The 25,960-nt window shown below is 32.6% G+C and overlaps 3 protein-coding genes across 3 annotated transcripts; all 3 read left to right on the top strand.

Moving 5' to 3' along the window:
* The first annotated feature begins 1,605 nt into the window (after positions 1–1,605).
* LOC133669863 (protein DMP10) lies at positions 1,606–2,280 on the top strand. Its single transcript, XM_062090190.1, has one exon. The coding sequence runs from the start codon at positions 1,606–1,608 to the stop codon at positions 2,278–2,280; it is 675 nt and encodes a 224-aa protein (XP_061946174.1).
* A 9,585-nt stretch (positions 2,281–11,865) lies between these two features.
* On the top strand, positions 11,866–13,458 carry LOC133669290 (protein FANTASTIC FOUR 1-like). Its single transcript, XM_062089370.1, has one exon. The coding sequence runs from the start codon at positions 12,237–12,239 to the stop codon at positions 13,164–13,166; it is 930 nt and encodes a 309-aa protein (XP_061945354.1). The 5' UTR covers positions 11,866–12,236; the 3' UTR covers positions 13,167–13,458.
* Positions 13,459–19,169: 5,711 nt separating this feature from the next.
* On the top strand, positions 19,170–21,265 carry LOC133669482 (cytochrome P450 93B2-like). Its single transcript, XM_062089645.1, has 2 exons — positions 19,170–20,159; positions 20,245–21,265. The coding sequence occupies exons 1-2, from the start codon at positions 19,185–19,187 to the stop codon at positions 20,911–20,913; spliced, it is 1,644 nt and encodes a 547-aa protein (XP_061945629.1). The 5' UTR covers positions 19,170–19,184; the 3' UTR covers positions 20,914–21,265.
* Positions 21,266–25,960: the final 4,695 nt, after the last annotated feature.

The raw sequence follows: 25,960 nt of genomic DNA, 5'->3' as shown, positions 1-25,960 counted from the left end.
CACAGTTAATTTCTTTCAAGCTAGACCAATTCGTTACTGATTAATTTATATCAATTAGCTTTTTGTAAATTACCAAGATACATTTGATGTAGAACAGTTTACAGGAGGAAGAGCAGATTGCAGTGTATAACATAATTGCAGAGAAATTAATCAGGAACTGCAGTTACCATTGGAGTAACCTTCCGCCAGCTTGCTTCCTGAATTTAGGATTCTTAATTTATGTTGTAATATCAGGATTTATTTACTTTTCCAGCTGTAGTATTTGTTTTTCCTTATTCTAGTTATTTCTTTCCTAAACAGTTACAGTCCTAATCGAATTAGGATTTGCAGCTTATATAAAGGCTGTTTCTTTTCATTGGAAGACACTTTTTAATTCAATAAAGAATTTTCTCTTTGAGAACTTTAGTCTCTGAACTCGTGGATTCGAGTGTATTGTTTTTGGTTCGAGGATTCAAACGATTTTTCCAGGAAACAGGCTATATATGTTCTATTTCCTCAGAAGCTTCCGCTACGTCAACATTTGTGATCCAAAAGATTTCAAGTTTTACGAAAAAAATTGTTCTCTCCCTGTTCAATAAACTTTATTGAAAACCTCCTAATTAAATTGCTCGACAACTAGGGACTTTTTGCTAGGCTTTTGCATAATAAAATGAAGTATAAATTGTATATATATATAAAAAACCAACCACTGATTTTTAGCCAAGAATTTTTCATCGATGATTTCTTTTGTAATTGACATGATGAACAGTGTTTATAGTTTACCAACGATTTTACTGACGAATTTTACTGACGGAATAAATTCTGTCAGTAATTCCGTTGGTAAAATCATCACGTTATTATTTTTTTACTTTGTTTTAATTATTTTATTTTTCACTGTAATTCTCTCGGTATATACCGAGGAAATATTACCGTCGGTAAAATCCATCGATATATTTCTGAATAAAATATTTTTTTAGTATTTTTATTTGTATTTATTAATTTTTTGATAATGTAAATTGGTCCACAACTAGGAATTTTTTGGTAGGCTTTTGCATAATAAAATGAAGTATAAATTGTAAAAAAAAAAAAAACCAACCACTGAATTTTAGCCAAGAATTAATGGAGTCTAAACAAGGCATAAGTACTCCACGTAGCTGGGGGGTTTTTACATGGTTTAAAAAAATTAGATTTTTGAAGAATATTTTTAGTTGTGGTTTTAAAAATATATAAATAATAATAAAAAAATTACATTAGTTTATTAAGGAAGGGAATTTTAAGGACCATTGCACATGCATGAGCCGAATACGTATACCCTTTTGAAATCAACTTTATCACTATGTTGGATCAGATTCTCAATGTTGTTATAATTAATTACTTGACCAGAATTAATGCTGATATATATTTCTCTATCAAAAAGAAAATAAATAAACCTGAAAATTCCATTCCAGAACGGCAAACCTCACCATGCTTACATATACATGAACACGCACAATATACGTCTTATTTTAACTAAATTCTCCCTACTTGCCTATAAATCAAGCACAGCCCAACCATATCATATGCAAAAAAAACACCTACACTACAGCTAATTTCGCCTCCTTCTAAATTAATATCTGTCGCCTTTCAATGCCGATCTCATCATCCAACCTTAGCCAAAGGAGCCAAGTCACTGCAGCCAACCTAGCAAACTTGTTGCCAACAGGCACAGTCCTTGCAGCTGAATCCCTAATACCTTCATTCACAAACAACGGTGAATGTACACTTGCGAACGAATACCTTACCTTAGGTATCATTGTGTGTTGTTCACTAGCTTGTTTTCTTTCCTCCTTTACTGATAGCTTCACTGGCAAGGATGGCAAGATGTACTATGGCATAGCCACATGGAACGGTTTCCGTGTATTCAATGATATCGATAGTACTGATGGTGCGGGAGAGGAAGAAACCATTGATATCGAGAGTGCTCATAGTGCAGGAAGGAAAGAAACGAGAAACAAAGAGTGCTTGGCTGCCTGTAGTATCACTTTTATAGACTTCGTGCATGCTTTTACATCACTAACAGTTTTCTTGGTTTTTGCTCTTAGTAATTCTAACGTGCAGAATTGCTTCTTCCCTAAAGCAGGACGAAATGAGAAAGCACTTATCATGAATTTGCCGTTAGGAGCTGGGCTCTTGGCAAGCTTTTTGTTCATGTTATTTCCTACCAAACGAAGAGGAATTGGCTATGCCGACACAGCACCTGTGAAATTAGAGAAAGAGCCTTCTTTTCCGAAAAAAGAAGGCATAATTAAAGAGTCTGCATAATTAAAGATCGCATAGCACTGCATAATGGCCTGAAAAGTATGTTCTTCATATTGTGTACTACTCAATATCAGGATGATCATATCATCATATGAGAAACTTGAATCAGTTCATGTACAAGAGAGGTGAATGGAAAAGTATGAAGTAGCTGCGATGTTCATTAACAAAATATATTTCTTCACCTAGCCTTCGGAGCTAAAAATTACTTCACCATTAACTCTTGAGTAGAACTGTAGTAAATGATGCTTGTAATGGAAATTAAATTCAAGATCTTCCTATTTTTAAGTATTTAATTTCCTTAAACCACAACAGCATTCAAGTTTAATTGTGTGTGAAAATGGTGGTCGTAACTGTTAATTAGAGGTAAATGAGAATTTTGATTTAAAATACAGTTATGTATTTTTAAAAGAAAAAAAAGTTGTGACTATTAAGATAAAAAATAGTTTATCTTCAAATAAATGTCAAATTAATTATTAGAATTGTCTGTATAAATTCTATTTTTTTTATAATTATAACAACTCTATATTTTTATTGTATATTTTTCTTCTCGTCAAATATTTATATTCCTTTTAATTTCATGAGAGATTTACGTTTACAAATCCGGTTCACTGTTCATTCTCTTTTATGCTAATTAGAGTAAGAGATTGAGTGGATTTAAAAAACAATATTGTAATCAAATTATAAGCATAAAAAAATAAATCATAAATTATTTTAAAATTAAAAAATTAATTATTGTCTCAATCTACATCTTGTAGTTTATATTCTGTCAATAAATATTATTAGTTAAATTCTTTTTAATATTAGTTCATATATATATATATATATATAAATATGTGTGTGTGTGTTTTATATGTATCTATAGGAATTATAAGAAAATAAAAATAACAATAACCGTCTTTTACTAAGATCTTATTGCCCTCATTTAATTTGAAAATAACTTTTGGATCATAAGAAAAAGACGGTTCTACCCCCACAAAAGGCTTAGTAATTTTTTTTTTAAATAATCATTTCACTACTGTTTCAATTCATAATAATTTGTATCTTCGTATTCAATGGAAAACCAAGCCCTTATAATTTTTTTTTAATTGATGAATTTGTGAAAAAAACTGAGAGAAAAATTAGGTTTTGAAAACAAGAAACACTTTAATATTTAAGTTAATAAATGTATATAGAGAAAATAACATATAGGAAAAGAAAAATAAAATGAAGTTTAAGGAGTGTGTATGTGCGTATAGTTTGACTCTGTGTGCATGTATGCTCTAACTTTGTATGGCTAGAATTTGTGTCCTGGTATATGTGATGAGTCTGGTTGGATGTCTTAGAACTTGTCGTATGGTCTAGCACATATGGCTAGCTAACTCACATCTTTCCATAGCTAGACTTTCTCGTCTTCACCTATGAATGATGTGTTTGTATGCCCATCCTTGAGCTCACTTCATGGAGAAGAAAACTATTTGCGCTAAAAAATTATCATGGAGGGTTATTCCATGCTTGTCTGGGTCGCTGTGCTTGCTCTGCTGTTGGTGCAGAAGTCGATGCCTACCATTGATGGTGGTGCGAGGTTCTGTGATTGAAGAATAATTTGGTGACAGCACGAGAGTTGGTGATGGCAGTTGTCATAGCACTGTGTAACTTGTGTTCTTCATTGGTGCACATCATTATAATTACAAGAAACTCTAAAATATGTTGGGAATTTATTTAGCAAAATTTACTATGAATCTTCTCATGAAATACTTTTCATTAATCTTTTTAATTTCATCTTTATTTATCATCAATGATTTTTATTTTTATTTTTTAACTACATGATTCTAAATTTATTTAATTAAATATATGCATAAGCTTTTGGAATTTATTAAAGAAAATAATGCAAGGAAAAAGAAGAGATTAAAAAAAAAGGAGGAGAGAGAAAGGTGAGTGTGGAGTGAGAAAAGGAGGAGAGGGAGTGAGCGGACTGGCCATGAAAGAATTTTTTTTTCTTTCTTTATAATCTTGAGAATGTAGAACAAAGGCTGTGTTCCATCAAATCTGGAGCATATAATTAATGGAGTAGAAATCTCATTCCCCTCGAGAATCACGTGTTGTCTCTTAGCATCTTTCTTTCTTTCTTTTTTTCTTTTTTGAGATTGGTTGGACATCATTCTCTTTTATTTATTTTTATTTAAAAGTTATCGTACTAGTTATTTTTAAAATGTTATTTTACTTAAAAACACATTATAATATATAATATATTTTTTTATTTTTTAAAAATAAATTTTTATATCAATAAATTAAAATGCTTCAAAAAAATATATAAAAAATAAATTAATTTTACTTAACCTTAGTTCAGAACACAATATATATATATATATATATATATATATATATATATATATATATATTAACAATTATTGTTTTCATTATGTAGCTCGTTGGAACCACACCGAATATCATTTGGAAGACCAATCCTTTTCTTATCCCCTGAAATCGAACTCCTTGACTTGTCATTATCTTGGAATGGAAATCTATTGCGTTCCATTTGGAGAAGCAATTATGGTGATAAATTGGATATTAATGGAGGGTAAATTTTACCTTCGAACAAAAAAAATAAAAAAAAGGTTTGATTTTTACAAAATTCCCTTGTAATAAATTTACAATATGAATCAGACAAGAAGAGCTAGCCTGTTTTCGAGTCCAAAACTACAAGACCCAACCAAACAAACATCCAGCCCAAACGAAAGAATCAACTGAACAAAATAACAATTAGAATTAGAAGAAAAAACTAAGTGTACTAGTGTTTTGTTGTTTTATTTATTGCGGATTTACTGTTTGTCATTTTTTTTAGGCTTGTTTGTTTGTTGAAACCCTAATTAATCCTTGACTAATTAAATTTTATATTGAAAATTTTTATTTTTAATTAATATTTTTTCTCACCCTTATTTTTTTATTCTTTTATGTAATTGATTTTTTTTTGATTTTATCTTTTCATATTTAATTTATTGAAAATTCAGCTTCGTATGATTTTATTGTTCTCCATCAATTTTTTTTAATATTTATTTTATGATTATCTTCAAGTTTTTTCTATTAGTTTATCCCGATTCATTACCTAGATCATGATTTTTGCATGCTTTTCTTTTATTCTAAGTTTTTTTATTTGTTTTGTTTCTATTTTATTTTTCAAGGTATTATCTAATTTATTTATAATTTTTTTATACAAATAAAGTTTATTTTTTAAAATAAATTTTTTTATTTTTAAATTATATTGTTGATGTATTTGGCCTTACCTAGTATTTTTTTATGGTGTTGATTTATTCAGTCAGTTTCATTTGTATTTATCTTTTAAGTAATGATTGTTTTACGGTGTTGATTTATCTTTTATTTATTTAAATAAATAAGTTCACTAAATATAATAAGATGTATATTTTATTTTATGTTATTAAATATCTTAATCTTGTTTGCATATACTTTTTAATTTATATTTTAAATTTATATAAAAAAATATGAAAACAATTATTTAAAAAATAATAATTATAACACGCAATTTAAATGACTAGTGTATATCTCTCTCTCTCTCTCTCTCTCTCTCTCTCTCTCTCTCTCTCTCTCTCTATTTTCATCGCTTTGATGCAGGACTAGGAACATTGTCCTGTACATTTATTTATTATCGTACCCGGCCAACAAGGCCACATTGGCCCAGTCACACTTGAGGCTTCGGTAAGCCTTTGGCTCATTCTAACAAGTGTCATACCTTTAACCACGTGGCTACTTTACCACTTTACACGTCGTCACTCCCTCTCAAGATAAGAAGTATGTGGCAAACCTTATAAAGTGTGCAAAAATGTACGCAATGTGCAGGGATTTGGTCACCATCACAATTAATTGATCATCACTTCCAAGGAAAGGTCGTAGGGACTTGATATTTTCCTGCTTTGCTCTTTTCTTTTTTGAGTCCATCAATTTATTTTGTATTCTGGTGCTGAATCCTTGATATTGAGTGAACTACATGAAATAATTCTTTTCGAACACATGTAAATCGGGTGAACATCGATGAATTATACGGTTTTCAATCGTATAAAATACCGACATGATCGATTATAACTGTGATTAATTACCAACAAAACAATTTTAGTGTCAAATTATGATGGATATATACTCCAATATCTCATGATGAAAAACACCATGCTTTATGTAGCCACATTGAGATACAGCTTCTTCGATGTATTCTTTTCTTTTTTTTTATTTTTATTTTTAGTAATAAATTTTGGTGTTAGAATCAACTTACACGTACCCCAACTAATCTCTTAAGAATACTTTGAAATTAACAACCATATAAATATCTAATGATATTGAATTTTGTGATACTAAAACTGGTGATATCTAGAAAACAAATTCAACACCTGATCATTTGAGTTACATCCTTCGTTAGTCTCTTCTTCTTCTTCTACAAGTGATGAACAAATAAACTTATCATGCAACTTGCTATTGTATTTTGTATATATAGGGCAGCTCGAGGTGTGGCTTTAGTTTGCTAGGCCTCAGCTCTGTGTGTTTAGTTTCATCCTATGCACCAAAACGAAGAACGCATTACCAAATTTACTCGTCCACAAGGTTTGGCCTTTGGATTGACCATACTTAAGTTAAGTACTTAACAATAACCACGAACTAACCTCTTGACCTTTGATATTTGTTAGCGTACGCGTTCAAGCATCTTTCTTCCTTGAAATATACAATATATATAAATATATATATGCATACACAGACAAGAATACTGTTGTAGAGAAGGGAAAACCATACAATAAATGGGTGTCTGAAATGATCAAGGGCTACAGCTTCACGCATTGCAGAAAGCCAGTCACTCTCAATTCTCAAAGCATACGTGGGTAATGTAATCGTCATATGCTATATCTAGGAGTTGGAAATTTTAGATAAAGTTTCCCAGCTAAACCAATCATCTGAGAGATTCCTTTTTTTTTTTATATATATATATATGGTCCAAGAATATCCTTTGTACATAACCTAATTATCAAACTAAAATCAACTCGATGACCCCACTTTTGGATATCCTAAATTATCGTCGTATTTTTTAGCCTTGAAAGGTGTTTTTTTTCCTTCTTCAAGCAGTGCACTTGCAGAAGAAATGACCACAAGTAGGGTAGCCATGTTTTTGTATAAACAAAATATCTCAACTGATGTGTTTTGTTGTAAAGACTGTATATTTAAAATAAACAGACTTTGATTCTACAATTACATGCATGTTACTGATGGAATAAACTGAACTGATGGAATAAACTGATGGTAATTATGTTGTTATTATATGTAATTATTTAGAAAAATTAAAACAAACAGTTTAAATTAAAATAAAAAACAATTTTAAATAGAATTAAATTAAATTAAAAAATAAAATTTGTATTATTAATATAAAAAATATTATTAAATACAATTTGTTTTTCTTGGTAACAAAAACTGGAGAAGGAGGCAGAGGTTGATCTTTATCGGAACTAGAAGGGTAATGAGGTGGAGCGCAGGTACCAGTAAGAGTTGTCAACGACTGCTTGACGACATTTAACTTATCCTTTAGTTTGGTCGTCTCAGCCCTAAGTTGAGTCGACTCACCTTGAACTTGCTCTCGTATGATCGCCTTGATGATCAATAATTGCTGGATCGATCCAGATTGTGGGGTTCCAACGGTTGAGAGACTACAACTCGCCTATATATTCTTGTTTGTAGTATTGGAGATACCATAAACTTAATTTGTATCGGGTTCATCGATAGGTTCAGCTTGCAACTATAAATTTGAATTGAGTTTTGGATAGGTCAAATGATTGTCCCTGTATATCTTATATAATCGAGTGTTATATTTTTTTCTAAAAAAAACAAGTCTTGAAATATATAAAAAAAATAACTAAAAAAAATTCAAATCATACTTACCACGAACTTCGTGGCTTGACACCCTTTTATGTTTGTCCTCTTTTCACATGTGGGTTTCAACAAAATACTCCATTGATTTTGGATCGCACAAAAGCATTGTAGCCTACAAAAGGAAGCTACTGTTAGTTTCATATAATATAATAATTTTAAAAAAATTATCATATAAAAAAAATATTACTCTCCACTTTGCATGTGAAACGAACGGAATGGATCCGCTGGTGTGCGTGGTCATGGAACCATGAATCTTCTTGGTTTGATTCTCTAAGCTGGACTATGAACGCCTCAAGAAACACTCGCTTCGATGTCACATTCTAGAGATAATGTGTTTGGTATTGTGGTAGCTGTTGTGGTTATGGTTTGAAAAAAGTTATTTTATAAAAAGTACTTTTAGTTGAGGTTGGTTTGGAAAAATATATATTTGGTTAAAACTGTGGTTGAAATTGAGGTTGAATAAAAAGTAGTTTAATGTGTTTGGTTAAAAGAATGCTTTTCAAATTGAGGTTATATATATATATATATATTGATGGTTTTTAATTTAAATATTGTAGATTTAATTATTGTTATTACATCATGAAATAAATAATATTGATATCAGATATTTTTTATTGTTCCATTAAACTATGTGCAATTTCATAACGTGCGAAAACTATGCGCAACAACATCAGGTAAAATATCATCAAGAACAAAATTGAGTTTGCGATCAAATTCTGTAAATGCTATGTCATCAAGCGATCTCCTTCTAATTTTTTGAATAAAATACAATTAAAAATTAAAATTAAAATTAATTTTTTTTAATTGGGTCGGACCCAGTAAGAACAAAATTGGGATTGTGATCAAATCTTGCAAATACTACGTCATCAAGTGATCTCCTTCTAATTTTTTGAATAAAACACAATTAAAAATAAAAATAAAAATTAAAGTTTTTTTAACCGGGTCGGACCCGGCAAGAACAAAATTGAGATTGCGATCAAATTCTGCAAATGCTACGTTATCAAGCGATCTCCTTCTAATTTTTTGAATAAAATAAAAATAAAAATTGAATTTTTTTAACTGGGTCGAACCCGGCAAGAACAAAATTGGGATTGCGATCAAATTCTGCAAATGCTACGTCATCAAGCGATCTCCTTCTAATTTTTTGAATAAAACACAATTAAAAATAAAAATAAAAATTGAATTTTTTTTAACTGGGTCGGACCCGGCAATAACAAAATTGGGATTGTGATCAAATTCTGCAAATGCTACGTCATCAAACGATCTCCTTTTAATTTTTTGAATAAAACACAATTAAGAAAAATAAAAATTAATTTTTTTTAACTGGGTCGGACCTGGTTTAATGCATTTAGTTTTGGATCGGACCCGGGTCGGTCGGAACAGTGAAGAGTGACTCCACTGTTCACGTGAACAGTGGAGTTTTACTCTCCACTATACACTTAATTAAGTGAATAGCGGAGAGTTTGCTATCCGCTGTACAAAAACACAGCAGGAAGAAACATAAAAAAATTGCTTCAGCTGAACCTACAGGCAAACCTCATTTTTAGTGGGTCCCACGAGCCAAACCACAACCACTACTTGTAACCAAACACTACATTATTGAGTTTGGAAAAAAAAAAATAGCAGTTGCCGTAGAGTCAAACGCCCTCTAAGTACCCTAGATATCCTCCGTGACATATGAAGGTTTGAAATTCCTTTATATAGCCATGTATTCCCAACATGGAAGACTTTTATCTTTCGTGTATTTCTTTGCTTTTTTCTAGGCATCTTATCAAAAATCATGCAACTTGGTTTATAAAAAAAACGAATAAGATAACTAAAAATAAAATTTTAATTTTTTATAAAAGAAAACATCACAATTTGAATTCAAGCTTATCTAATGACATTGTGATTCTCTCATACTCTCTTAGCTACGATGTTGTTAGCCTCCTTCTAATAAGATTTTTCCTTACATGTCAATTTCATAAAATAATTAGTTTATCCTTACATTGAAACAAATGAACTTTCATTGACGATCTCATTATTGATGTTATAGTGAGAGTAACCTCAACATTTGTAAATCTGAATTTTAATTTGTTCATTAAAATTAATTATTCAAACTTTATCCATTGTTTTTTTTTATTTTTTTATCGTCCAAGAAAGAAAAACAAACTTACATGTTGTGGTCGGTTTTTCACTGAGCAATATACTATCTAGTATAAACATCTTGCTTAGAAGGGATGCACACTCTACGAGTCGAACTTGCACTCGACGAGCCTACGTTGAGAGAGGGTTCCTGAGATGCCTCGTCATGATCGACACCTAGCGGCACTATATGGTCATGCTCATCAAAAACGCTACCAGAAGAACAACAACGCTCATGCCCATCTTTGTCTCTACTAACTTTCTCTTTCTCATCTAAACAAATTTGAGAAAAAAATGATAATAATAATATTATCACTATATCATATTTTAAAAAAATTAGCAACATCTTCCCTATACAAGAGGAGTTTACCCAAAATTTTAAAACTTGTAAATATAAATCAATAACTCATGCCGCAAATCAATTGACTTTATTTATGATTAATATTTAATATATGTATATATTTAGAAGAAGAAATTCTATTTGAAATTGGAAAGAACCTATTCCCAGTACCTGGAGAACCAAATATACCCTTACTATTCTAAAGAAACAAGAAATTAAGACGGGGGTGTGACTGATGCCTTTAAAGCAATTTAAGTCATTCAAAATAGAAAGAATCATAATTTACCAAAAACCACTGAATGACAACTCAAATATGTCTAATTGTTCCCCTTGATAGTTTTTTCCCCAATTAAACGAGTGATTTTGGAATTAGATTATTTGAAATAACACATGGTGAGTTTGTTTTTCCGCTTGTTATCTTAAAAGCTATTTATGGAATTATCAATAGTATTTTCGTCCATAAAAATAACACATCATTAGATTATTAATGGTAAGTTTACTATTTAATAATTTTTACATGTCATTAATATTTTTATCGATAACTAACATTGAGAATTTTTAAAAAACACCTCGCTCGGAAAAAAAAATTCTAATAACATTTCATTCTATCGATAATTTCATTAGTGATTTAAATATTATATAAATAAATATAATTATGTCATTTTTCCTTAATATTATTGGATATAAAAGTAGATTGTGAAACACGCCCAACTCATATTGTCGTCTATCCATACACTGCACATGTTTCATTGGTAGAATTTTTTGAGATTAGGATCTGAAAAAAGCCTACCAAAAACACATGTATGATGGAGTTTTTTTCCTACATAAGTACAAAATGATTGAATTTTTGGCTTCTAATTACAATAAACACATTATACATATTGAATTGCTTAATATATTGCAAATATTAAGTAATTATGAATGGCTTTGTATAACGTTTATATCAAAACATTTGATGCTTGTGGCACTAACAATTCATAATTACGTGATTGAGTTTTTTTTGTGTGTTCTTTTTTTTTTTAAAAAATCAATTTATCTATGATAACATTAATTAGAGAAAATCCATATGCCAACACACTAAACTTCCAAGCATATCCACATGGAAATTATACGTGGAGGCAGTCCCTCTTTGATTGGAAATGGAAAGGCCTACCCTTTTGCCAGGCGGCTAACACAACTATAGCCATATATAATCACTTTCAAATTTGCCAATCTCAACAAAAACAAGCAATAATACAGGAAGAAATTTAAGTGTGTGGAAGGAGAAGGCAAAATCTGGACGATTTCTTAGGCCATCTTACGTGGGACCAGTCACCATTTCCTCCATCACTGATCCAGCTAAAACCTTACTCCCTTTTGTCACGTTGGCTGTCTCTATAGATGCCACAGTCTCCCTCCCTCCCTCTTTCTATCTTTGCTGTGCGGATGTTATTAATACCACCATCCCCCCTCTCAACTCCTCTCAACACTCTATAACTTTCCACTTCCATTCCTTCTTTTTCTCCCATCAACTTTTTTCCTCTCCTTTTGTCATCCATTAATTTACACAGTACTATATATTTTAGTGTTTCTTACAAAAAAAATTATATAATTATATATTATGATGAGCTTTTGCAAGAAAAGTGTTTACTCCTTCTTAGCTCTTACATATCATCCCATGAGTGTTAGTATTGATGGAGAATATAATTCTAGTGTTGAAAAGCCTTCTTGCAAATGCCAAGGTGTATGCAGTTCTCCCCCCGCAGGAGGAGCAGGGTTAATAACGGCAACAACATGTGATCCTATCCATAAAACACAAAACATTCTTGAATCAACAACTATCAAACCCTCTTCACCTTCAACCACGCCACCTCACTCACCATCACCACCATCATCTATAGCCTCCATCTTTAAAAAAGACCCGCGTGGGATTGGATTCCTTGATGATATTGGTGGTGGTATTGATGGTTTGATGTCTTGCACTGAGAGTCTAGGTTTTGAGAGCTCTGATGAAAGAAGGTTTGATGATGAGATTGAGTTATGTTCAAGGGAAAGATCAACAATAACAAAGGTCAAATGTAGAAAACTTGGTGAGAAAAAAGAAGCCAAGAAATTTCCACCACCTCTTTCCTCTTTAAACCATAATGGTCAACCTAATTTTTTCCTCAAGTCAGTGAGAAAAGATGGCAGGCTTGAGTTGACAGAAGTTAGGATTGATAGGCATGAAATATTACGTGCTTCACGGCAAGATGGAAGGTTGCGATTACATTTTGTTGCAGATGAAGCATATGAAGTTGATGAAGAAGAACATGAGCAAGAACAAGAACAAGAACAAGAAGAATATCTGGAGGTAGAAAAGGAAGGTGAAAAAAAGGAGGAGGAGGTTAAAGAAGACAATGAAGAAGAGAGTGTAGGGGAATGGGGATTGCAGGTGAATGGAGAAGGGTTAAGAACAAGGTGTCATGAGCTGGTGGTTCACCACCACGATTACCACCACCATAACCACCATAGCATTAATGTTTGGAGCCAACAATGCGTGCCAACAAGGTGAAGTTATCATGGTCACGTGAAAATGTTAAAAAGAGACAAGAAGGGTCTCTAAATGATGTGTGCAATTAACTTTTCTGTGTCCTTCTGGGCTTGTAATTTTGTTCTGTTTCAATTTATCGGCCGGGTAGTAATTAGGCTATGCAGACAGAAATGGTTGATAAGTCTCAACCAAATTTGAAGGATTGGATAATAAATTAAGGAATATTGTGCTTGACAGCAATTGAAAAGAGCAGTGTATGCATCACTTATTTTTCCAAATTTAGAAGTTTTAGTACTTATGGTTTGGTATTTCACATACGTTTTCATCTCTTCAAGAAATAATTGGAAAATGTCAAATATCATGCAATCCTTCTCCGCGTTTGGTACGAGATATAGATAGTTCACATTTGCAAAATTCTTTAAAAATAAAAATAAACCGAATCTAAAAAACGGAATATAATTTAATTTTTAAGCATGTTTATAAAAAAAATCATCACCATTAAACTCTTTTTATTAAATCAAAAAACTTGTTAAAACCAAGAACCATGAATAGTACTATTATTAAAAATGATCATTCATCAACTTTCTCATTCATTCATCATTTTTTTTTCTTTTCTTTTTTTTTCTCAAATTTAGAATCTAAAATATTCAAAAAATAGATTTTTAGATCAAAACTAAAACTGAAAAAATTAAATAAACCACAAAGTAAGAAAAGAAAAATAAATGGACTAAACATAACTTAATTTTTCTAGAAAATTTGAAATTAGGGATTTCTCGTTCTTTCACATTTTGATCCTTTTTTGTTGAAATGTTTTTTTCCTTAACAAATCTTAATAAATTGATAATCAATTTAGACATGAAAAGTTGTGATTTCAAAAAACAAAACAAAAAAAAGGATAAAAATGGAAGAAATTAACTACGACTAACTGCTACAGTGTTTTAACTAGATATTTTAATATGCTTTATAATTAGTTTGAAAAATACACAGTAAGACCATCATTAATATTTGTGTGTCACTATGTGTAAATTAATTAACTTAAGTGCTAATTCCATTATTCTGCTCTTATCATTTCTAAAAATGGTTACTATGTTATTTTTTATTATATTGCCCGAAGATATCTTTACAAAAAAACCAAAAATAATTATATTAATTTCTAAGGATTAGTGGAATTCCCATTTCTAAGAAAATAAAACCTTTCTTTCTCTTACTTTAAGGGGTTTGAGAGTTTCTTGAGTTTTCTTGATGAACGAGTATTTTTCTTCCTTTTTTTATCATTTTCTTTCAATATATAATCCCATATTTAAGCTTTATGCCATTATAAGATCTAATGTTTCTGTTTTGTAATATATATCTATATATATAGTTAATTTGGTTTTAATTTCTTACTTTTATGGGTCTTTTCTTTAGATGTTATATTACGTTTTCTTCTACAAATTTTTTTATGGAGGTGTAGTCAATGGATCTTTAATAGATTGATGAAATTTATTTGGTAGACGACGAGCCTGATTGGGAGTGTGGTTACAGTTGTTTTTTAAAGTGTTTTTATACCGAAATGTTTTAAAATGATGTTGTTTTTTATTATTTTAAAAATTATTTTTGAGATCAACGCATCAAAATAATTCAAAATACACAAAAAATTAATTTTTAGAAAAAAATTTATATATTTTTAAATTTTTAGAGAATGCGGTGCAAATCTCGTTCCCAAACAAAGTTGACATCTCTTATCTAAAAAAACAATAGAGCTATTGATCATCACCTACATTGTATTCATCTTTCATTAAAGAAATTTCCTATCAATTTTTATTTTAGTATTTTAAAAGCATATCATAAAATGAAAAAAAAACCAAAAAACTATAATTTTATAACATCTTTCTGACTAACACAAAAGTGGAGGGGCCACACTAATAAAATGTTAGGTAAGGGGACAAAAAAAGTGTTAATGCCGGCACCAAAGTCTTGTTACAATAGACAAGATGACTCAAAACCCTAATTTTTCTCCATGGAAAATGGATGTGCTTGCATTAATGATGTTGGTGATCTATGATTAGTTTGATGTCAATCTCAAAGCTGTGTTAAGAGGCATCAGATTCTTGGTTGAGCTGGAGCATGCGGTTAGCTGGATTGACTTCATTAAAAATACAGATCATCAATGGAGTGGAGGCCAAATTAATGTTGTGATGAACACGATCATATAAAGCTAGTTGAGATCATATGATCACAAGTCAAAACCATAAGAGAAATAATAATAATAATAATAAAAAGCAATGGAAAGGGTCTCCACCAATGACATAAGCCTGAGAAAAATATACCACTTCAGCAGAGAACTGTTCTCCAAGATACTACACGCGCAGCCATTTGTGGCGGCGAGTGGATGCAACATTCGTGCAGGAGGGAGGAGCGTGGTTGCAAGAAGAAGTTTCCGGTTGGTCTCGCTTGTGTTCGTTTGGGCTTTATATGGCCCTAGTACAGTTAGGCATATAAAATATTAATCCTGCGAGACACGTTCGGGATGCAGCTAGGGAGGTTGGCAGGGGCCCGAGCCCTGCAAAAAAAAGAATAATAGCAATGCTCTCCCTCGAACAATTTAAAATTCGAGAGCCGAAATTTCTAAAATTTAAGTCTCACAACAGAAGATGCATATTGAAATTAAACTCTGGACGGCCAGAACATTATACAAGTTGAGATTAAATATATTGTACCAAAAAGGGTCAATTTCAAGCATTTAATAATTTAAAAATTCTCCCTAAAACAAGTAGACAAAACTTGCACAGAAATATAAATAAAATCTCTAAAAGTTAGTAAAATTAAAAGTAAAAACACAAAAATAAAGAAACGTAATTTTAAATGATAAAATTTGGGGTCCAAAACAATCCTCAAATTTTTATAAAATATGATTATAGAAAAATTAAAAGAATAAAAATCATAAATAAAAACAATCTTTTTTCTTGTTGCAATGTTCAAACGGGGTGAAGAACTTTACTTTTTTCCTTTAATTTTTATTTTCATATTTGATCACTATTAAAAGTAACATAAACAAAACATAAAAGACCGTATATATTTAAAAAATCAAATGAGAATGAAATTAATTTTTTTTAATTTTCATGAGTTATTTCAAATAAAAAAAATATCAACCAAAAGATCAATGACTAAATGAAAAATAAAAAAAAAGTAAAAAAAATAAAATAAAAATAAAATTGAAATAAATTTCAAAAATTTTAAGTTATTTGAAATAGAACATATATCAATCAAAAAATTATGAACAAAATAAAAAACAAAGAGAAACTAAAAAGCTGATTTGAAAAATTACGGGCTAGAGCAAGAATTGGGGGAGGGAGAAGAAAAAAAGATGAAAAAAGAGAAACAACCACCGTAATTAAACTGAAAATTTATTATATATGCCACTTCTACATAGAGGAGACACCAAGAGAAATTTAATGACATTGCAGAACAATATTTTTAGCTGTCAAAATCAGCCACACACGCCATCCAAATAAAGTAGAGAAGAAGCTAATGCATGCCCGACACGTGCTAGTGTGTTTTTAAATCCTTTAATTTATTAAAAAACAAAAATAGTCCTCATTTAATTCAATAACAAATAAAGTACAGTAACAAAAATACTCTCAATGCAACACAAGAGGTATAGAAATTTAAAACCTAGGAGCAATTTAAAAAGATAACCGTACCCTCAGCCTCTAGACAAGAGGTTTTCTCAGGGATAAAATGATAAATTTATTGTTACATCGACGATGAGATGGGGTCTGGTGGGGTGTGATTAAGAGAGTGACAGGCGCGTGCTACTTACCATCAAAAGGCGGTAATGGCTCTACGTCACCAAGAAGGAGTTTGGTAGTTCTAGCCTCTAGGGACCATAAACTTGACACAAGCCATAGTTTGGTAACATATATTACACTTTAGTCCATCTATTTTCATTTGGATAAGTTCGGTCCCTAACCTTTTCAGGGCCAGCTTGTCTCTTCATGCATCACGTGTAATTTAAATAAAGCTGTCCTTTTTTCCTTGGTGGAGGTGATGGTTATTGGTGACACTTGACAGAACAGTGGAATTGACTCCTTGTTACAACTTCCGACGAATGGTAGCTGGCGGTGGATGGTCGTGCCACCGTGCTCTTTTTGGGATGGGCAGTATATCTCAGTCCCTTAAGTTATGAGTAATTTTTTCAAGGGAAAAAAAAAAGAACTCCGATGAGATAGTGGGAGCAATTAAGGAGATGTAATTAGCAAGTTATGCCCATCATTGATCGGTTTTCGACCTATAATTATATTTAATCGAATTTTTTATATTTTATAATTATTTTTAGACATGATTGAGTTGAATATATCAAGTTGGATTAAATTTTTTATAATTATATATGATGATAACATTATTAATTGTGTTTTCTTTCAGTATTAATTTTCTCCAACAATGCATCACATGGTTCTTTAATATCAAAATGAATCACGTGTTAGCTTTCAAATTTACTCACAAATTTAATTTTTTTTCATTTTATAATGAATTTTACTCTCTTTTTTTTTAACCATAAAACCATGAAAAAATAAGTTTGAACAGCGTAAGAGTGCTCTTTAATTTCTTCTTTTTTCCCTCTTCAATCAAAATATAAAAATTACATATCAATATTGTGTTACTATTCAATTTTGATTTCTAGGGTGTGTGTGTGTGTTTTCTAAACACTCGAGCAAATCACAATCTACAGGATATATAGTGTACGTCCATTACTTTAATGAAGCTCGGTATTGGAACTTCTGTTGGAAGAGAGATTTAAGAACAACTGCATTCTGCATCGTTTTCTAGATCAATTTAAAGGTATTCATCTAAAATCAAATGTTCCAGATTAATCTAAACAATGGAAGCAAGAAATTAGAACTGGTGTTTATTCTATCAGATCTTGCAGTAACCTCTTTGAATTCTAAAATCAAATGTTCCAAGGCATTTTTTTGCATTCAGATGAATTTATGTGCTCTTTTTGTGATGAAGCTATAAAAAATATGGATCATCTTTAATTTTATGCATTGTTCAATTGCTTGGAAATTGTGGAATCGTTTTATAAAATGGTTGAATTAATGATGCATTTGTAGAACCATTTATGGATCATCTTTGATTTTATGCATTGTTCAATTGCTTGGAAATTGTGGAATCGTTTTATAAAATGGTTGAATTAATGATGCATTTCGAGAACCATTAATGAATTTTTCCTTACATGGTCCTCATCACTTGTAAAAGGGAAATTTCTTATCAACGCAATCAATATTCTATTTAGCCTATGGCATATTACGGGAGATTTAGTAGGTGATCAAGAACAAGTGGGTTTTTTAAGCAAAATATTTCAGATTATAATACGTTGTTTGAGTTCAGTATTCATCGTCTAGTTTTCTGGTTGAATACAATTGAAAACGACTTTCTATACAATAGTTTAAATTTATTTAGAGGTCTGGAGGGCATTTCTTGGAGGTTCTTCGAATAGAACTATGTTCATAGACTAGAAGACTTTTTATATATATATTTTTTTATCCTTGTAATCCCTTCCTCCTCCTTTTATTTATTGTACTTTGTAGTATTTTTTTTTGCTAGATAGCCTCCAATTAATTTTGAATCTAGCTAGCTTCTTTCAATAATAATAATAATAATAATCGATTATTATTTAAAAAGAAGTGTATGTCCATTAATTACTCGTATTAAGATGACATGTAGAAGGTGGAGATTTTCTATAGGCCATCGAAGAAAACAAGGGGGGGGGGGAAGAAATTTGTTGGCATCGTGTGCTTCAACTTGTGTTGTGTGCATTGTAATTATTCATTGTATTTTTTTAAAATTATTTTTACTTAAAAATATGTTAAATTTATTTATTTTTAATATTTTTAAATTTTTAATATTCATATAATAAAATTATAAAAAACACTAAAAAAATATTATTTTAGTATTTTTATAAATAAAATATACTTTTTAAAAACGGGGAAAAAAAAAACCTAAACTTCCAAACGCTCGCTCACCAGTGTGTGTATATATACATACGTCGCATAGTATATGGCAATAAGGAAACACAGGATTCCTTGGTACCACAGAAACAAAAAAATCTGTGTTTCCTTGTACTTGTGTGTACTTCCGTTCTGGTTATGCAACATGATTTTTGAGCTTATAATAGCTGGTTTTGCCATTCTTCTGCTTACAGTCTTCATCTTAACCAATAAAGGGCATGGCTCCCTTCCTCCTGGTCCAAGGCCTTTACCAATCATTGGTCATCTCCATCTTCTTCAACCCCTAATTCACCGTTCTTTTCGTGATTTATGTTCTTGTTATGGTCCCATAATCTATCTCCGCCTTGGTTCTGTCCCTTGTGTTGTGGCTTCCACACCAGAACTCGCTAGAGAACTCCTCAAGACAAACGACCTCACCTTCTCTTCCCGCAAGCATTCTTTAGCCATTGATCACCTTACCTATAGCTCTTCTTTTGCCTTTGCACCCTATGGACCTTATTGGAGATTCATCAAAAAGTTGAGCACGTTCGAGTTCTTGGGTAACCGGGCACTTAACCAATTTCTCCCTGTCCGAAGAAAGGAACTGCGCCAATTCATTGGGGTTCTACACGACAAGTCTAAAGTTTGTGAGAGTGTTAATGTCACTGAAGAGTTGCTAAATTTATCAAGCAACATAATCTCACAAATTATATTGAGTCTGAGGTGTTCAGGGACTGACAACGAGGCTGAAGGTGTTAGAACTTTGGTGCGTGAGGTGACACAAATCTTTGGAGAGTTTAATGTCTCCGATTTCATTTGGTTTTGCAGGAACTTGGACTTTCAGGGGTATAGAAAGAAATTTGAGGATGTCCATAGAAGGTATGATGCATTGTTGGAGAATATTATCACAAACCGCGAGATAGAAAGAAAGAAAAGTGGAGGAGAATACAAGGTTAAAGATCTTTTGGACATGATGCTTGATGCATTGGAAGACAAAAGTTCTGAGGTAGAGCTAACTAGAGAGCATATTAAAGCCTTGGTTTTGGTAAGGAAAACCCTATAAAACAGTAACTTGAATTATTATTATTATTATTTGTTTTGCTTCTGATTTATGTTGCATTTTTCAAAAGGATTTCATAACAGCTGCAACGGACACAACGGCAGCTGCAACTGAATGGGCACTAGCAGAGCTCATAAACAATCCAAAGGTACTCGAGAAGGCACGGCAGGAGATTGATACAGTCGTCGGAAACAAGAGGCTAGTAGAAGAATCAGACTCTCCAAATCTTCCATATATCCAGGCCATCATCAAGGAAACTTTTAGGCTTCACCCACCAATTCCAATGATTGCAAGAAAATCAATTCAAGAAAGTAAGATCAATGGATACACAATCCCCAAAAACACATTGTTATTTGTGAACATTTGGTCTATTGGAAGAGACTCCAGGTACTGGAAAAACCCATTAGAATTTGAACCTGAACGGTTTCTAAAATCTGAAGGGGACATGGTTCAATCCACTGCCTCGATGGACATTAAAGGGCAACATTATGAGCTGTTGCCTTTTGGTACTGGAAGAAGAAGCTGCCCTGGCATTGCTTTGGCTTTGCTGGAACTACCTGTAAGTTTGGCAGCCATGATCCAATGTTTCGAGTGGAAAGTGGCTGATCCACATGGAGTGAAAATCAAGGGCAATGCTCTTGTTGATATGACCGAAAGGCCTGGCTTAACAGCTCCAAGGCTCCATGACCTTGTGTGCGCACCGGTACCACGTCCAGCACTCGATAGCTTCCAACCATAAGTGTTGTGGGATATGCCAGATCGATCTATTTGTTAACATAAATTCTTTACTTGATTTGAAGCGCCTCCAGTGACATCCACCCTACCAGCCTTAATTTCTAATCTGGTTGCAATAATCCACGAACCACCAGGACAGCTTGTGCATACCTTAATTAATCCCACAAACAAGCCCAAAATTCTACTCTTATCTCCTTTTACTATGGCACGTCGTCTATTTGTATCACTATCTTCTTTCTTCATGAAGCCTTGCTTCCTTGTGTTTCAACTACTCCATCGGTACTTATGTATGAATAATTGCATGTAATCCTTCCATGATTATTGCTCGTAACAATTATCGTCTTTTTCTCTTATAATTTCAATGTTTATATTTTAGCTTATACATCTAAATATTTTTTGAAGTATTTGATTGTACGTATATAGTGCTATTGTAAGTAAATCAATGAATAAAAATTGAAATTGAAATGCACGTTTATATATATAAATAATCAAGAAGTTGAGATATCTAAATATTGTTCTTATCTTTAAAGTGAAAACTCCCAAAAGCATTAGACTACGTACAAAGAAGGAAGCTCAAGTGAAAAATAAAAATATTATTAGCATCCTAATAAAAATATATTCTTAAATTATTTTGGTTTGTCATAAAACTTAAACCGATCAAATATATTAACATTCCAATATTAAAAAAAAATATTATTTTAATATTTTTTACAAAAAAATTCGAACCATATTTTTTTATTAGTTATTTTGGTTGATTTTGAATTTCTCAAATCGACTAAAATAAATTGACTCAACTCTCATACAATTTAATTTTAAAATCAAGCTAAATAAAAAATAGAGTTTGAAAATTTCAAAATTAATCTATTGACTTGAGTTTAATAACAATATCAAATAATTCAATATAATTTAAATATTAAAAAAAAACAATTATCCAACAACATAATATATATACGAGCTATAAACTAGCAATTATTAACTAATAGATATGTGGCCCTATCCAACACAGGTAGGTTCGTTCACTAATTAAACATTTTTAAATTTAAGTTAATTTTGTATTAATTAAAAGGCTTACTTGATGAAGTCAAGTAATTAACAGTTCATCAAATATACATGTTGTTGTTGCTGGTGCAACAATTAGTCGAGGTTTTGCATTTTTTTGTTTTTGTTTTTTTATTAAAAAAAATCACATTATCTCTAACTGTGGGATATGCCAGATCGATCTATTTGTTAACATAAATTCTTTACCTGATTTGGCGTGCCTTGATCCTGACATCCACCCTACCAGCCTTTCTAATCTGGTTGCAATCATCCACATACAGCCACCGGGACAGAAGCGTGGCTCCGAAATTCAGCAGGATTGCCTCTCTAGAAAATACTACTGTGACGACTAGCTACTCTTTTTTAATTAATATAGGTGTTTTGGCCTGCTTGTGTGTATATTATTGATCTTAAATAGCGATAAAAAATTAAACTGGGTTTGAGAAAAGCCTGAACGAAATCTAAATCTATCAAATTTTAAAAGAGTTGAAGTTAAACTTTATGCTTTGAGTTCATCATAAATACAAACCGAGCAAGTCAATTATATGGAATGAGTGAGGGAGGTGAGTTTTTTTTAAAAAAAAATAAATTATTCTTGATTATTTTCTTTGCTTGATTATGAATTTACCTCCATAAATTATTTTTGGTTTGTCATAAAACTCATACCAACCAAATATGTTAGCATCCCAATATTAAAAAAGATATATCTTGATTTTTTTTTAAATTCAAACCATATTTTTTATTAATTATTTTAATTGATTTTGGATTCCTCAAATCGATTAGGATAAGTTGAGAGACAACTTCTATACAATTTAATATTAAAATCAGGCTAAATAATAATTAGGGTTTGAAAATTTTATGGTTAATATGTTGACTCAAGTTTAATAATAATATCAAATAATTTAATATAATTTTAATATTTTTATTTTGTAAGAAAAAGTTATCCAACAACATACTACGAAACTATAAACCAGTAATTGACTAATACATATGTGGCCCTAGCCAACACAGGTTGGTTCGTTTCACTAATAAAACATTTTTAAATGTAAAGTTAATTTTGTATTAAAAGGCTTAATTGATGAAGTCAAGTAATCATTAATTCATCACATATACATGTTCGTTGTTTATTGGCATAACGTCTGAGTTGGGCACATAAAGATTACTTTTATTTTACACCACCCCTGCTGGCCTGCCAACCTCCTGCGTCAGGAACAAAGGAAATGAGTCATGCCACAGCACCCAATTCTCCTGGGTCATGCCTCAGTTTCCATTTCGATTGAATCCTGTCTCCGCTCTCAATTCTGTTAAGATTTAATTCTCTTGCGTCTAGTATCAGGATTCAATGATGATAGGTCATGCATCAAGACCCAAAGTTTATGAATCCTGCATCATGACCCATGTCGATTGAGTCCTTGTGGCTACTTTTGGCTACAATTAGCGAAATTAGATCTCCGACGGGGGAATTCATGAATCTTTTTTATTTGGTGCCACCCCATGTGGTTTTCTTTACTAGGATCTGCTATCTGCCTGTGGTTAATTCATGAGAGAAATCCTTCAAAATTAGTCTTGTAGTTCCTTGAACCTCAAATGTCTGTTTTCCTGATTAAGAAAAGAACTTCTAGCTTTCCTTATTGGTTATTTCGGTGAGGCTTGGTGTGCGAGTTTTTTTTCTTGTTATTATTATTAATGTGGATGTCTGGGTCAGTTTATGCGCATCTCGACTAATCTCACGGGTCCTGAAATTAACGATCATGTGAGCCTTCAGTGACTATCATATTAACAATTACATGGCTCGAACCTGAGATCACAGGAAGACAAATCTTTTAATACCAAACTCTTACCACTAGACCACTTATTAGATAGTTATTAGTGTGCAAGTTCTTATTTTTGCGTGACATGGTAGAAGTGAGACTCAAACTTCTTTGGTTCATGCTTTTTTTTTTTGGCTGCTTTTTGATATAGTGATCATCAAGTGGTGAATCTATTACAAAAATTGAACTCTTGCTTTACAAGTTACTGGCATGAAAAAAATAAAACCCTTAATAACAGAAAGAATACTAAGTCCTTCTTCTTCTTTTTCTCGCAGGTTTCTTGAATATCTGTGGAGGGACATGGACTTGAATAGGCTTCACAAAGATCATGCCCATGACTTGAACCTTAGAATGGTATCTCACATGTGACAACTTGTCGAGTAATTAATCCTTATGAAGTGGTTCAAGTGGGCAGTCGAGCAATTTGAGTTCTTAAATATTAATCCTGAGAACTGTGAGTTTGGAATAATGCAGGAGGGCCCGGTGGAGAATACAGCTTGGCCATCCATCACACAGAGGAAGAAATGCTAGAATAATGGGGACCCTCTCCTGAAAGGATTGCTTATCAAAAGTTGCGGATAAATTAATGCCAATGGGGGTGATTGGTGTTGTAACCTATTTTTGGGTCCCCAAATAAATGAAATAAAATAAATAGCCAAAGGAGGTTAGAAAAATAACAGGAGGCAGAAGCGCTCAGCAAATGGTCAGAAAAATCAGTCAAGGAGGTTAAAAATACAAAGATTGGATTTTTGACAGTATATTCTTGAAGGATGAGAGCCCTGTTGAGAAGGAAAATTTGAATTGGAGGAGAAAAGCCCAAATTTGGATGTTTTTGGATTTAATTGGATTTTTAAATGATTTTATAGGGGATTTGATTGCAAGAAAAATTGATTTTTAAGTCAATTTGGGCTTTAATTGGAAGAAATTTAAGTTCTGGGGCCAAAATATATTTTTTAGGAATTTATTAAGTCAAATCAGGGGCTTAATTGCATAAATATTGAAGTTTAAGGGCCAATTAGGGACTTAATTGAAGAAATTTGAAGTTATTTGGTCAATTGAGGGCTCAATTGCATAATTCAGAGGCCAAGGACCAAAGTGAAAAACGCGGCCAAATATAGGGACGGGGTTCGAATTCGGCAGGGATGCAATTGAAGGGACAAAAGATGATTGAGGGCTGATTTGGACTTTGGCGCGTTCTGGCGCCACATTTAAATGAAACGGCGCGTTTTATCCAAAACGACGCCGTTTCATCCATTCAAAAAAAAAAAAAAAAAAAAGGGAAAGAGCAGAACGGTGTCGTTTTGAACGACACTGTTCATCTTTCTTCTTCCCCCCCGAACAGGCAGCGGGGAAGAAGGAAAAAATGTTGCTTTTTTTTGAATTTTTTTGGCCGGCCCCTCTCTCTCTCGCCTGGAGCCCACCGACCGAACACAATGGCCGACCACCCACCGCGCACCACTCGCCGAACCTCGGCAGCCGTGCCCATGGCCGACCAGCCGGCTGCCCCCCCATGTGAGCTGTAAAAAAGCCATGCCCTTGGCTCTATAAATGGGAGCCAAGGACGCTGAACCAAGGAAAAAACCAGGAGGGAAGGGACTCGAAAGAGGGAGAAAGAAAAAAACAGAGGGGAAGAAGAACGAAAAAAAACAGAGGAAAGAAAAACAGAGGAGAAGAAAAAAAAGGCAGAAAAAAAAAAGAAGCAGGAGAAGGAGAGATTGAAAGGGAAGGGAAGAGAGAAGAAGAAGGAGAGAGAAGGAAGGGAGGAACGAACCAAAAAGAAGAGAAGAGGAAACGGACCGAACCGTTGGAAACAGCCGCAGCGCCGCCTGGAGCCGCCGTCCGTGAGCCACGACACCGCCACCGGCCTCCGCCACAGCACCGCCAGAAACGCAGCAAGCCGCCGCCTGCTCCGCGCCAGGTAATTTTTCTTCCCCTCCGTTGCTGCATTTGGTTTTGTTTCCTGCATGCAGAACGAATAACGTTCTGCATGCAGGAGGGTGGGGGGAAAATAATTCCCCCCGCCAGCTTTGTTGCTGGGCCAGGCTGGTCCTGGCCCAGCCTAATCTTCTGGGCCGGTTCCGGCCCAGAAGAAAGTAATAGTTTTTTTTTGGGCCGAAATCGGCCCAGTAAATTTTGGGCCGAAATCGGCCCAACACTTGGGGCTGAGACCGGCCCAACCCAGTTAGTTGGGCCGGCCCAGCC

This window comes from Populus nigra, chromosome 12, assembly GCF_951802175.1.
Source record: "Populus nigra chromosome 12, ddPopNigr1.1, whole genome shotgun sequence".
NCBI classification, from domain to species: Eukaryota; Viridiplantae; Streptophyta; class Magnoliopsida; order Malpighiales; family Salicaceae; genus Populus; species Populus nigra.
Note: the sequence above shows the minus strand (reverse complement) of the source record. Positions and strands in the feature narration are given on the sequence as shown.